The sequence below is a fragment of the Pelodiscus sinensis genome, chromosome 16 (genome assembly GCF_052426305.1).
Source record: "Pelodiscus sinensis isolate ZL-2025 chromosome 16, ASM5242630v1, whole genome shotgun sequence".
NCBI classification, from domain to species: domain Eukaryota; kingdom Metazoa; phylum Chordata; order Testudines; family Trionychidae; genus Pelodiscus; species Pelodiscus sinensis.
In genome coordinates, this window is record NC_143067.1 from 40,883,025 (window position 1) to 40,896,967 (window position 13,943).

The 13,943-nt window shown below is 57.1% G+C and overlaps 1 protein-coding gene across 1 annotated transcript; it reads right to left on the minus strand.

Annotated features, from left to right (window-relative positions):
• Positions 1-779: 779 nt before the first annotated feature.
• On the minus strand, positions 780-13,015 carry HARS1 (histidyl-tRNA synthetase 1). Its single transcript, XM_075900045.2, has 13 exons — positions 12,774-13,015; positions 12,478-12,567; positions 10,902-11,021; positions 10,494-10,589; positions 9,407-9,532; positions 8,913-9,020; positions 6,704-6,802; positions 4,446-4,539; positions 3,994-4,121; positions 3,661-3,903; positions 2,859-2,975; positions 1,995-2,141; positions 780-1,302 (listed from the first exon to the last, which is right to left on the minus strand). The coding sequence occupies exons 1-13, from the start codon at positions 12,864-12,866 to the stop codon at positions 1,243-1,245; spliced, it is 1,521 nt and encodes a 506-aa protein (XP_075756160.1). The 5' UTR covers positions 12,867-13,015; the 3' UTR covers positions 780-1,242.
• Between the last annotated feature and the right edge of the window lie 928 nt (positions 13,016-13,943).

A 13,943-nucleotide genomic window follows, 5' to 3' on the forward strand; every position in this document is an offset into this window, starting at 1 on the left:
AGCCAAAGCAAAGGAGGCTAAGATGTTTATGAAGGGGACGGAGCGAGTTCATGGAGATCAGCAAGTGATACACAAACTACTGGGGACAGACAGCACAGAGCAACTCCACTAATGTGGGAGAAAACTGGAATTCTTTAGTTCTGGGAGCTGACTGCAGCACAGCAGCTAGCTAAGGGTTATTCTCCAATGCAACTGAATGTGCCTGAGGTCACTCGGTAAAGCAGAACTAGGGAGCACATGCTTAAAGGGTCCCATGTAAAACATTTAATTAGGGATTATTTTACAGACTGGTGAGGAGAAAACAGCAAAGGTGACAGTGACATTCTAATGTATTTACATCACAATGGGGAGACTAGAATTTTATACATTAAAGGGGGATTAGGAGCAGGGAACTGTGTTGATAACAGCTAGTTTTACAGGAGATTATGGATGATTGGCACAAAGTGAAATCCTTCCACGATATGTCAGGAATTAGGTAAGAGCAGAGATGGCCGAGACAACCAGGCTACCTTCTGCTATGTACAGCACCAAACTCACGTCTTCCCTGTGCTTTTTCTGTGATATTTCCAACAGGATTGGCTAGAGAAGTCTTTTCACTGCACACTGCATAATGCTGTCCCCAGAGCTCTTTGTGAAAGGTCCCTGGAACTCAAGGAACAGCTCAGCCGCAGCAATGACATTTAACAACGGGCTCTAGTCCTGGGGCTGTGCGGTGGGTGGGGTAGGGAGGGAACAGAGGCCCTGACATGCCCAGAAGCCAGGAAGAGAGGAGACAGGTGTGGGACTGTCAGAGGTTTATTGAGCTTACTTAGCATGTTGGACACAGAGACAAGGTCTCTTCCCTGCTAGGCAGGAAAGTGACTCTGTGCAGAACATTTATTCAACCAGAAAGGAACATGCAGCCGTGGCCACGACCCTCCGTGTCTGCAAATGGCCCTGGGGCCACAGCTCCGGCCAGGAACAGTAACGATTGCAGACACACGGCTGGCATTCTCCAGAAACGTCCTCTCTAGTGCGCTTCATTGGCTACGCCCAGGAGCCCAGCAGCTCCAGGAGGCAAAGCAGCACCTCTGCTCCCTCTGGGAAAAGGCATTTCACGATGAAAGAATAAATACAGCGTCCAAGACTCCTGTGCCACGAGCAGAGTAGTCAAGAACTCGGACATTTAGAGAGGAAATCTCGGCAAGTCTTGCCCTTCCCCAGAAGCCGATGAATGAGCGGGTGTGGCTGGCGGGAAGGGCGCTAGGGCTGGCACGTTCGCCTCCTGATTTCCTCCACAAGGTTTTCCCTACGAATGTCAACCTGAAAAACAAATTCAAAAAGGGAATTAATAGAACCGCTCCCTTCCTATAACCCAGCCTCCTCCTGGAGTCCATCCACACGCTGCCCTCCCAGGGAGCAAGGCAAAGCACTTCACAGCGGCTCAGCTGGAATCAGCGTCCATGCACACGTCTGCAGATCCACGCTCTAGGTAAGAGGCTCAGCTGTCTGACTCATCTCTAGCACAAGGCCCAATCTACACAGTGTCGATCGCTCCTTTCCTGAAGTTGTTCCCTTGTTTCTGAACTGGCCCTCCGTAGACTTGCTCCAGCCCATATGTACTAACTACTGGCACCAATGCAAGACCTCATCTCCCCTCCCCGTCTGCATCTTGCATCTGTGCCCCCTCAGTTCACCCACTGGTGGGCGAGCCGTCTTCTCTGCCTGCCGCATCAGAGGGCCTGCCTGTATCTCACTAAGTCAGATGAATGCGCTAAGCTCCTTTGGCTTCTTCTGCTAGTGACCTGAAGGCCCCCTCAGATGCAGCATGTGGGGAGGCCCAGCACTAATACAGCTGCATTGTATCCACAGCTGGGGTACAACGGACACCCCGATCTCCCTTCCAGCCTCCACCCCCCCAGTCTGGGGCAGCTTTGGACCATTCCATCTTTGGTCAGATAGAGCCGGTTCATTGCTTCCTTCAGCCCTTCCCTCTGCCGCCAGGGCATCCTCACCTCTTCCCGGGTAGCTACGACTCGCAGCTTGATGACTCCGTCCTTCAGCTCCTGCTCTCCCACGATGGCAACGAGGGGGATTCCCGCCTCCTCGCAGTACTGCAGCTGGCTCAGCAGCTTGGGGTTCTTCTTGTACAGCATCTCCGCCTGGAGGGGACCCACAACACAACCAGACACTGCACACCTGCTGCTTTCCCCAGTCCTGGTCTTCTATTTCCCTAGCTGGTTTGCATCTGTGCGGGGTGCCCTAGTTCTGTGCTCCTGAAAGGGGTGGGGCCAGGGCAGCCAGCCCCCAATGCCGCCCAGACCACGGCGTGTGCCCCCAGCCCGAGGTGCATGGATGGCAATCCAAAGGGCCGGGGATTCCCCGGGGAAGTTGCTCCTTTTGTTCTGCCCACTGCCTGGGAGGGCCTGGCTGAATGTGGAGAGCCTCTCGTACCAGTGCCAACGGCGGGCCTGGCAGCTGAGCCAGTGAGCAAAGGAGACAATATTCCCCAGCTGGACAAGGCAGCAGGGGAGTGGCAGGAGGCACAGGACTCAGTCTTAATTCCACTGTGTCAGAGGCAGCTGATGGCTGCCATGCTGGAGGTCAGCGATGGTTTCCACGTGTGGGGCTACGCTGGAGCCAAGCGAGAAGGACCCTTGCGAAAAGGATTCCTAGTGCTGCATGGTCCAGGGAAAGCAGGAAGTCGGGAAGCCACCTGCTGCCTGCGCATAGCGTCAGCAGAACTGCTCTGCTGAAACGGGTGTCTGCCCCCCCCCCCCCCCCCGAGGCTTTAGTCCATCCCCAGCACCAGGGGTGGAAGGGCTTGGAGCCCACCCGTTTCTCCCCCCACTCGGACTCTGCCCCCTGCCCAGCCAGACCTTGATCCCGGAGTCCCACAGCTCGGAGATGAGCTTCAGTCTCTCTTCCAGGAGTTTCTTCTGAGCAGCCGCTACAAGCACCTGTGTCTCTGTGGTCCGGATCTTCTCCTCGGAGGCCTGCAGGCAGGGGCGAGTCTTGTGAGAGCGGTCACCACCGCACGGAAACGCCCAGCCACGCCAAGCCATGCCCCCAGCCAGCCGGACCCTTCCCATTGGGAACCACCCCTGCTCTCAGCGCACTTCGCAAGCACGGACTGAAGGGAAGAGTCCCGGGGAACCCACGAGCAGAATCCCCGCAGCCCTTGGCTCCTTGGTGTTTCCAGCGCAGTTTCCAGTCTCCCTGCTGCAGCGCACGGGTGGAGCTTTCACTGGAGATGAGCCCCATGCACTGGGTGTGCTCTCCCTGGCCCCGCCGCACAGAAAACCATTCCCTGCGCCGCCGCAGGAGGCCCAGTAGGAGCAGCCGGAGCCTGGTACCTAAGCAAAGGATGCCACGCTCCTGAGAGCGCCCTTCTCCTGCCCAGCTTGCAGTAACGGGCGAGAGGGAAGGGGCGTTTCCTGGCTTGGAAGCTTTGAGTCCAGATCCGAAGCTGGGTGTCTGGGTGCCAGTTGGGGTTCTCAGGCCTGCCCAGCCATGACGGTGCTGAGCTCAGAGAGCTGCAGCAGTTTGATTTAGGGACCTAAGCGGGTGACCAACCCAGGCTGTGGGGCTGCGCACTGCCTGGCCCCGCAGCTTTCCAGCAGCCCTGTGCGCGCAGGGAGGGAGGGCAGGTGCCCGGAACAGGAGCCAGGTGGCACTCACCTCCGCTTTCTGCTCCATGATGGAGAAGATCCGCTCGATCCCGATGCTGACTCCCACACAGGGCACCTTCCGCCCCTTGGGGTCGAACATCCCCACCAGCCCGTCGTAGCGGCCGCCTCCAGCCACGCTGCCCACGCTGACCGGCTCCTCCTTGTGGGCGTTCTGAGGCTGCAGCAGGATGGCCTCATAGATCACCCCAGTGTAATAGTCCAGCCCCCGCGCCAGGCTCAGGTCGAAGGAGATCTGCGGGACAGGAGGGGAATCCCGTTACCAGGCACAGCGGGGCCGTGGGCTGCCCAGCCAGGCCTGGGTGAGCACCCCTCCCCCACTCACCTTCTCTGCAATGCCAAACAGGGTCAGGTACTCAAACAGCAGCTTCATGTCTCCCAGCCCCTCCCGGGCCAGCTTGTTCTGGGACAGCTGAGGGTCCTGGAGCAGCTGCTCAATCAGACCCAGCCCACCTGCAGAAATGAGACACCTGAAATATACCAGGCAGGGAGGGCCAAGCTTCCATTGACTTGTTCCACTCAGCCTGGCTCTCAGCCGCCCCCGCTCTCCTTCGGCCTCATGCATCTGCATCTCCCCTGGGCCACACGGGGTGCAGACAGCAAGTCAGGCTGGCACGGGAGGGAGCAGCCAAATGCCTAGGGAACCCTGACTCCCCCCATGCAGGGACTGAGCAAGCTGGACTGGCTTGCGGGAAGGCGAGGTGACCCACACGGTCTCTCAGCTGGCCTGGATGTGGCTGGACCGGGAACCGGATCTCACAGCTCCACAGAACTCACCATGCAGCCGAACGTATTCCCCGATGCGATCCGCAGCCTCTGGCGAGAGCCCCTTCTCCCCAACCATCTCGCTCCTCACGTCCTCCCATGTTGCCTGGGGAGGAGGAGATGTGTTAACGTTCTCAGCTTCCCTCACTGAACCCCTCGCCCAGATTCCCTCTCCCACAGCAGCCACCCCAGGGGTTCGAAACACCTGGCAGAAAACTGCAGGAAAGGGGAGAGCACTGCCTGGCGGCTGATCCAGTTAGAGAACTCCCATTTCTAACCTTCACCCCCATTCAGTGCCTTCAGCCTATGCTCAATGCTCGTATTAACGAGTTGGTAGGGAGGAACTGGGAAATCAGCCTCTAAAGCACCTTGAGGCCTCAGAGTTCCAGGATCCAGTCAATTTCTCTCATGTGAAGCAGAAGGGGGCCGGGGTGAGTGGGGGGGAGTAAAAGGAGAAACAAAGAACGGTTAGGAGAGAAATGGAGCACACAGCTAGAAAAGGTTGAGAACAGGAGGGAAAAGCCCTGCTGAGGAGGGGATAACAGGGAACACTCTGCAGACAAGCCCCCTGAACAGCACCAAAGTCAGTAAGTATTTATCACCCCCTCCCCATTTAACAGAAGGGAAACCGAGGCACACAGTGGTTACGTGGCTTTTCCAAAGTCCAGCACAAATCAGGCTCAGAGCTGGGATTAGCAGGTACCTGGGCCGGGCTCGCACTGCTACTGAGAGGCAGGGATGAAGAGGGACAGACTGAGTCACTAAGAGAAGTAGCCAGTTGGCTCTGGAATGAGGCAGGGTCCCACTTTTGCAAGTAGCCCACTCACCCCGGCCACTCACTGCCCTCCTAAGGGTTGTGTCTCTAGGGAGCGCTGCTCTAGCAAGCGTAGTCAGGGAGCATACTGGTCACCGATCTATGCGGCCCCTCGGGCCAAGTTACCCCTTGGCTTGCTGTAAAATCCTCGGGCCGGCAGCTCCTCTGGACATGGGGCGAAGCTCCAAGCCCCAACCCGGCCCAGGGCTGTGCTTATGGCAGAAGGAGACGGTGAGTGCAGGCCACCCCCCAGGCAACCACACTGCAGCTCCCAGGTCAAGGCGGCTGGACAGCTGGGCTCCGGCTGGTGCTCCGTGGGAGGAGGGGGCCATGGAGGTCTCACTAGCGAGGCAGTGGGGGGCCAACCCACCTTTGATCTCATTCATTTTCACCACCTGAGGAGGAGGTGACAACTACTTCTATTGCTCCCCTGGAGCTCCTGTTGAGCAGTGTGGAGTGTTTGGCTGTTATCTTGAACTTGCCTGGCTACAACAGAGCTGCACCCTCACAAGCCAGTGGGGCTGGCAGACACCTGTCAATCATGACAAATGGGCGGATCCCAGGAAGTGTGGCTACCAATCCCAGTACTCCCAGCTGTTTCAGGCTGGTCTCTGCTTCCACTGGACTGTGGAGACAACTTCCTGTGACATCTCACCTCCCTGAGCACCCAGACTGCAGCTCCTTCCTCCGGGAGACATACTTGCTGGGGAGGGGTGCTCTGAAGTGCCGAGTCCGCATATGACCCCAGCCCCCCACAGACAGGGCAGCCAGCAATGCCCAGCCTCCACAGACAGCCTGGCTCCTGCTTTGATGCTGGATGGAGACTTGTACTTCTCCCGGGGTTATATTTACAGAGCCATTGACAGGACAATGCTTCTCTATCCTAGTCATTTGCAAACGTACCTGCCAAAGCGAGCAGGCTGCCTGCAGGAGCCTGGCGTCTAACCCTGCCATTATACCAGATCCCAAGGGCTTAGAAGGGTGCTGGAGAACAGCTGAGCTGGGAGGAGGCCCCAGCCCAGCAGTGACCACCCATGGCCCCAAAACCACTGAATTAGAAAGAAAGCTTTTGAACATTCTGACCAGCAGGTTTGCCAGGTGGCCACCAGGCGAGGGGCGATGGGATCCCTGCTCAGACACCGCAGAGCGTCACCGCTCCAGGGCAGTAGGAACCGGCAGCTTGTCCTTTTGACCCTGTCATGGTGAATGAAGAGACCCGCAGAATCCCATGGGTTAGGGTGACTTGTGCTGCACAGCTCTTAGCTATGGAGCCACTGGCAATGTTGAGGGAAATAGTACAACTAGGTCTCCACAAAACACCCTATCTAGGTACCGGACACCCAATGCACAGGGAGAGGAAGAGAATTTACGAGCATCCTCCAAACAGACTCCACTGCCCTTCATCTGTCTGAACAGCCGGTGCTGACTGCGAGGGTTATGAAACTTCAGCCCTTACCTTGTCTAGTTTGTCCACAGTGGAGCAAATTGTTCGGAACTTGCTGTCTGGTACCCCACAAACTGCAAACATCCCATCAAGGATCCGCCGGTCATTGACCTGGAAGGAAGCAGAGTCAAGGAACCCAATGGAAATATCCCAGTTACAATGGAATTTTAAACTCGCTCCTCTAGGACACTGGAGTAGAGGAGAGGTGCTGCCCCCACTCCACAACAGCTCCCAAAAGCTAAGTTGTTCCTGCTGCAAAACAGTGGACAAGTGGGAACTGGATGACAATTTAGCTGGACTTTCAAAAGGCCTCCTAAGATACTACCTAGCAACCGAGAGTCATGGATGAGAAGTCAAGTCCCCATCATGGAACAGAAACTGGCCAGGACAGAGAACAAAGAGGAGGAAATGTTTGATTTTCAGCATGGGAAAAATTAACAGCACATGCCCCAAATTTCTGTCTCAGGACAAGCATTTAGGGTATGTCTAGACTACAAGCCTCTTTCAAAAGAGGCTTTTTTTGTTTGTTTGTTTTTTTAAAGAGAGACTTTCGAAAAAGCCTCTTTCGAAAAAGAGCATCTAGATTACAAGCAGATTTTTCGAAATAGCGAGCCGCTTTTCAAAAGGGACTCTAGACGCTCTTTTGAAAAAGCACAGTTTGCATTCAATAGCGCCTTTTTTCAAAAGTGTCCGTTTGAAAAGCGCTATTCCTCGTAGAACGAGGTTTACCGCGATCGAAAAGACTGCCGCGTTTTTTCAATTTCCTTTTGAAAGAACGCGGCTACAGTCTAGACGCAGGTGAAGTTTTTTCGAAAAAAGGCTACTTTTTTTAAAACACACCCTTAGTGAACACATCACACAGCAAAGTGTGAGGGTGACAAGCATCACAGTCAGCCAAGTCTGAGGAACTTCTGAGAGATCTCGTTAAAGTAGGTGTGTGGGCAGCACATCAGATGACAAATGCTGGACAATGCACAGCAGTGCAAATCATCAGACCCACTGCTGGGTTCCAGACTGATTACCAACACTCGGGGGGGGGGGGGGGGGACGACGACGACTTGAGCAATAATGAAAACCGGTTTACAGCCATGACCAACAACGAAAAGAGATGCCAAAGGAACAGGACGGGGAATATCCATTAAATGCCTCATTTGGAATACCAATGAGGGTTCTGGACCCCTTCTGTCAGTGGAATAAAAGCACAAAGAAGGGGGGTGCAGAAAGAGGGGAGAGCAGAGATCCAGACAGGAAGAGACAAACAACTGAAATTAATTCACTGACAAAACATTTCATTAACACCGAATTACAATTGCTGGGTGGCAGTGTGTGGCCTTGCAAAATGCCAACTCCAGCAAAACTCAAGACTTCTGAAATGAAGGAGGGATTAGCAGGAAGGTACAGGCCCAGGTCTCCTTCACCCTGCCCCCTGCGGCTGGCCGGAGCCCCTTGGAATTAGCTGCAGTCACTCCAGCTGTTTTCACTGACAGACATCAGCCGCATTGAATGGTGGAGGATAAGCTAGAGCAGACTGAAGAGCCAGGACTGAGATATGAAGCTCTCTCAGGGCTCCGGGGTGTGCGCCTCTCTCCCTGACCTGAACATGGGAGACGGACCTCATTTCAGTCTTACATTGCGTGGGCAGCAGGGATTTGCAACAGTCAGGCGGAAGATGCCTGTTGTCTGTGCGTTTCATGTGCCTATGGGTGAAGGGGGGTGTAACAGTTAGACAGCTGTGGTTTTCTTTCCATGGAGCTGAGGGTGGGGCGGGCATAGCAGCTCCTTCTCCATACAATGCCAGTGTGAGTTCTGGGCCCAGGGGGCAGAGATCTGGCTGTGTGGGCGTGTGCCTAACAGCCCATTGAGGGGTCTTTGCTGAACCCGAGCTGCTGTCTGACTCAGCCCACCTCCCCCGCAGCACAGCCTGCTAGACACAGCGGACTTGAGGCACAACACCCTTCCCCACAGGAGGCAGAGCAGCTGGGTGAGCCTGTCCACACCAGAACTCCCTTCCGAAGAGCAGCTTGAGATGGTGGCTGTGGGCGACGGCCTGATCATTTCCCTAGCACAGACAGAGCCAACGGAGGAGATGGGGTTCTGAATCAGGCTGCACTGAGCAATACAGAGGGAGCAGGCTCAGACCCTGAGCAAGCAGGAACCAAGAATACTTCACCTCACATCACCATCCACAGAAATCAGCCCGGGTGCCCAGCTTTGGTTTTACCTTAACGAGGAAGTCTCCAATCTGGAGCCCGCTCAGGATCTCGTGCACGATCTTCAGACACTCAGCGTCGGGAATCATGGGGTCAAACTGGCCGGCAATGTCAAAATCCTGGGGTACAAGCAAAGACAGTGAGACTCCAGGCAGCGTCTCCCAGCTGGGGGAGCCTAGCTGCAGCCAAGGACCCCAGACATACAGCTCCTGTGTGGGGCCCCCCCACCAACCCCAGACACACACAACGTCCTCTTCCTCCTTGGCCATTTCTTAAGTCCACAGTCTGGCCGCACTGCAGCCGTGTGGTCTGGCTGCTTGGCCCATCGGGGCTGGCGCGGCTCCTGTCCTGCCGTTGACTCCGGCGTTAACTGGGAAGGGCTGGTTAACCAATAGCTTCGTTCTTACCCGTTAACACCCCCACGTTAAGGGTCACCAGCGCTGCAGCCACACATACAGCATCATGCGGACCCTGGGCCCGCACGCAGCTCCGGGCCGGTACTCACGCACTGGTAGAACTCCCTGTAGCGGCCCCTCGTCATGGCTGGGTTATCCCGTCTGTAAACTTTGGCAATGTGGTAGCGCTTAATGTTGGTGATTTTGTTCATCGCCAAGTAACGCGCAAAGGGCACCTGAGCGCAAAGGGTTAAGGGTGAACATAAGACTTGCGTGGCTTGGAGGGCCCGTCCAAAAGGGCTTGCTGTGGACAGGGTCCCCCAGCTTCCCTGCACACTGGAGCAAAGGGTGTTCTGCCTCCTTCCCATGTGTTCACGCAGACCACTTATCACTGCAGGCAGCTGCTGGGGCACAGCGTGGTCTGGTTAACCCCTCCCCTGCTATCCAGGCTCAGGAGGGTGCACACCCTTCCCCAGCAGTAACAAGTAAGAGGCGCTCGCTCACTCAACGAAGGAGACAGCCCTGCAGCAACTACCACTGTCGGACATTCTGCTCCGTGAAGGCTTCCCAGTTTCATTACCCTCCGTCAGCACGACCAGACTGGGTCAGACCAAGGGTCCATTAGCCCGGCAGCCTGGTTTCCAACAACGGCCACCAGCAGGTGTGTCAGAGGGAATGATCAGAGCAGAGCAATTTACCAAGTGATCCATCCCGTCAGCCAGTCCTGGATTCAGAGCAGAGCGGTGTCCCCCGACCATCCTGGCTAATAGGCCCCGGGGGATCTATTCTCCTTGAACTTTCCTAGCTCTTTCTGAACCCAGGTATAGTTTTGACCTTAATTCAATGCCCGGTAACAAGTTCCACAGGTGGCCTGCCCACTGTGTGAAGAAGCACTGCCCTAGGTTTGTTTCCAACACGCAGCCTTTTTATTTCATTGGGTAACTCCCGAGTCTTGTGTTGCGTGAAGTGGTGAACAATAGCTAAGTGCAGTGACCTGCAGCAAGTCAGGCAAAACCAGGAGCAGAATCCAGGTCTCTACCCCCAGACCTGTGCTCTGCTGCACGACTCTCCCACCACTGGGCAGGGACTGCCCTTCGCGTCTCCCTCTCATGGTCACTGCATGGCAGTGCCATCAGTGAGTACACTAGGTAGGATGAAATGGCGGAGACTGGCACAACAGGGACAGTGGCAGGATACAGTCAGGTCGTAGCGAAGAGACAGCAGCTCTCCCCCCTGGTCTTTCAGGTCATAGATGAGCTTCGAGTCCTCCCCGTACTTGCCCGTCAGGGTTTCCTAGGAGGAACAGAGACACCCCTCAGGTGAGAAGGGACAAAGCGCAACAAGAGGCTCAGCGAGGAAGCAAGGAGATGCTACGTGTCCATATGAGGAGTCAAGGGTGGTCTATCCCTTCCCCCTCCATAGCTCACTTCCCACGGGAGCGCCTCACAGTGAGGTCTCACTCAGAGCGCCTGCCTGACACATCGCACTAACGCGGCTCGGACGCTTTCAAATGCAGCCCAGGACTCCAAGCAGCAAACGTCCCACTCGAGGAGCAGACCTTCAGCACAGCCACCCCCTCCCAGATGGCACCTCACGGCCCCTCACCTTCAGCTCAAACACAGGGGTGTCGATGACCTCGGCTCCATGGCGCTTGAAGCAGCTGATGATGATGTCGAAGACTTTCTCCCGAATGGCCATCTGCTTGGGGTTGTAGTCCCTGGTGCCCTGGGAGCCCAAGTCGATGGAATTGGGTGAGAAGGGCAGAGAACCGTGATCTGTGCTAGGGCCGTAAAACCCCACCTAACAGGTTAACCAGCAGCCCCACCGATCCGCTGCTGCTGGGCTGGAGTGCTCCCCCTGCCTGCTGTGGACAGAAGCTGTCCTGGGCAGTCAGAGCAGCCTCTGCTGGCGATGCTCCCGAGCCCGCCGTGGGGCTGGAGCATCCCCTGCCCACGGAGAGCTGCTCAATGGGCACTGTTGCCCAGGCTACCAGTGATGGAGTCCGGATGGCCACACGTGCCCATCGAGACACATGCCGCCAGCTGTCAGCTCCTCTGCTGGCACGATCACTGGTCAGGAAGGAGCAGGTCAATGGAGAGAGGCAGCCTGGTCTAGGGCAGGGACCCCACATGGCAGCTCCTCTCCCATGGGGCTGGCTGGGTTCTCTCCCTGCTCCAGGCACTGCAGCCTCCGGGGTTCCAGTGCCACTCTGGCATGGCCCAGGCAGCAGGACAACAGGCGTCCGAGAGGCCAAACGTGAGCAAGATGCTGGCCCCGAGGGCACAGCCCCACTCATGCACGTTCGATCCACTCGGGGGAGGGACCAAACCTGAGCAGTGCTGCAACCCCCCAGAGGAGAGCGCCATGCTCAGCCAGCCCCACCGCACACTGGCTGCAAGAACCACCATTGTGAGGAGAGTGCTGGGCAGGATCCGGCCCACCTAGGATCCACCCAGGGCCTCACCCCCAGACTATTACTGGGTTGTGACAGGTCAAATATTTACAACTGGCGCTCGGCCCAAAAAAGCCCCCCCTGCCCCTCCAGCAGAGATTTGGGGGGCTATACAACCTTCCTGCAGTGCAAGGTGGCGCTGTACCACCTCAGACAGATGTGGCTGGCAGCAGGGATGGGGGGCACAGTTGTCCAGCTGAGAGGAGCTACTGGCATGGGGCACTGGCTAATGGGTAGCGGTGGCACCACACTCCTCTCGTTAGCCGCAGCATCTCCTGAGAGTAGAGCCCTGCGGACCAGTGGATACTGATTTCTATCCACACGCCTGGGCAGAATGTGTGTCCTACGCAAAGGCACACTGGTTTAAACCAATAACAGGTTTCTAAACTGATGCAAGCTCTGTGCTCTGACTAACTTTCAGTTTTTGTTCTCTTTAAGGATGGGAGCGGCTGGTTGCCAGCTGTTTCACAGACTTGGCTGAGAACACTAAGGGCATCTTTAAAGACACAGCCTGGGAGGGGCACTTCAGACATATCTAGACTGCAGGCGTCTTTCGAAAGAACGTCTACGCAGCAAAAGCACAACAAAGCGATCTGCTTTTTCGAAAGACAGCGTCCACGTTCATTGGATGCGCTCTCGCATTTACATTTTGATTGCTGGGGACAAAGGACGATGGGAAGGGAAAGAGGCAGATTGTCACAGCCTCAGAGCCCATGGCTGAGGACTCACCTTTGGGGTCTTGAGAACAAACTTGTGCTTCCCCTCATCTGTGCCCAGCCGAGCCTTCAGCTCCAGCAGCTTCGCCACCTGCGCAGCCACCTGGGACAGGGACCGGACCACAGGTGAAAAGCACGAGAGGGAGCTGGATATCCCCCCCCCCGCCCCCCGCCCCGGCATCAACCCCCCCCCCCCCGCCCCCCGCCCCGGCATCAACCCACCCCCCCCCCGCCCACCGCCCCCACCCCGGCATCGGCGTCCCCAGCATCACCCCCCCGCCCCCCGCCGGCCCCCGGGGCGGGGCTCACCTCCTCCGCACTGGCCTTCTCCTGCTTCAGCCGCCGCACCGTGTCCGCCTGGCGCCGCAGCGCCTCGTCCAGCTCCGCCGTCCCGTCAGCCATGGTCACCTCAGCGTCCAGCCCGGCACGGGCCTGCACTGAGCATGCGCAGCAGCGGCCTCCGCGGCCACCGCCCACACGTTGCCTTTCCCTGCTCTCCGAGCACGCTTCCGGCGGGACAGAGAAGCACTTCCGGTCCCCCCCGCTAGAGGGGAAGCAGGAGGACTTCCGTTTAGCGGGCCCTACCGGAAGGAAATACGTCGCCTACTGGGCCTGGAGGACTTCCTGGTACCGTGCGTCTCCACTGGCAGAGGAGCAGAAGTGTCGGCGTAAGGAGGCGGGGCCTGAGGGTTGTGCGCAGGGGGCGGGGCTCGTTTGGAAGGCGGGAGAACGGGAAGGGGCTCGTTTCCGGCAGGCGGGCTCCGCGTGAGCCTCTTCCCCCCCCCCCCCCCGCGTCTCATGGCTCCCGCCGCTCCCATGGCAACCCAGCCAAAGCGCCCCCCGCCCGGCCCAGCGGGGCCAGGCTGGAGCTGCCGCCGGTGACCGGAGTCTCCAGAGCAGAGGGGGCGGGGGCTGAGTTTGGAGCAGGGTGGCCAGATGGTTTCCACCGAAACACGGGACGTGACATCACAATCGACATCCCCTCTGGTTTCCAGACACCCGACACTTCCTCTTCCCGTTTGTTTCCCGACCAGGAAGCTCCAAGCCTGGGCGGGCGGGTTCAGAACCGGCCCCCTACCTTGAATTTCCTAGGAGTAAGGGGACCCCCCACACACACGAGCACGCAGGGGAGGAAGCACAAACCCCCTAGACTTAGGAAATGGTGTCCTCAAAGCTGGGAGGGGGAACAGCCTCAGGGAGCCATGAGCCAGGAAGGGGCTTGTCCTCAACATAACTTTGTTTCTATGCCCTAAAGCTGTGAAGGCGAGTCAGTTCTACCTGTTTCACACCAATCTGGACACGTCCAAGCAGAATGCCCTTGTGGCTCCTGGGACGGGGTTTAAGATAATGTCTTACAGTGGAATAAGAGCATCCAGAAGGAGCGGGTGAGATGCAAATTATACTGGTGTGGCTGATAAGACTTTCCTAGTAGACCAGCTCCTCAGTGAAAGTGCTAAATGGGCTTTTCTCTCCACCCCT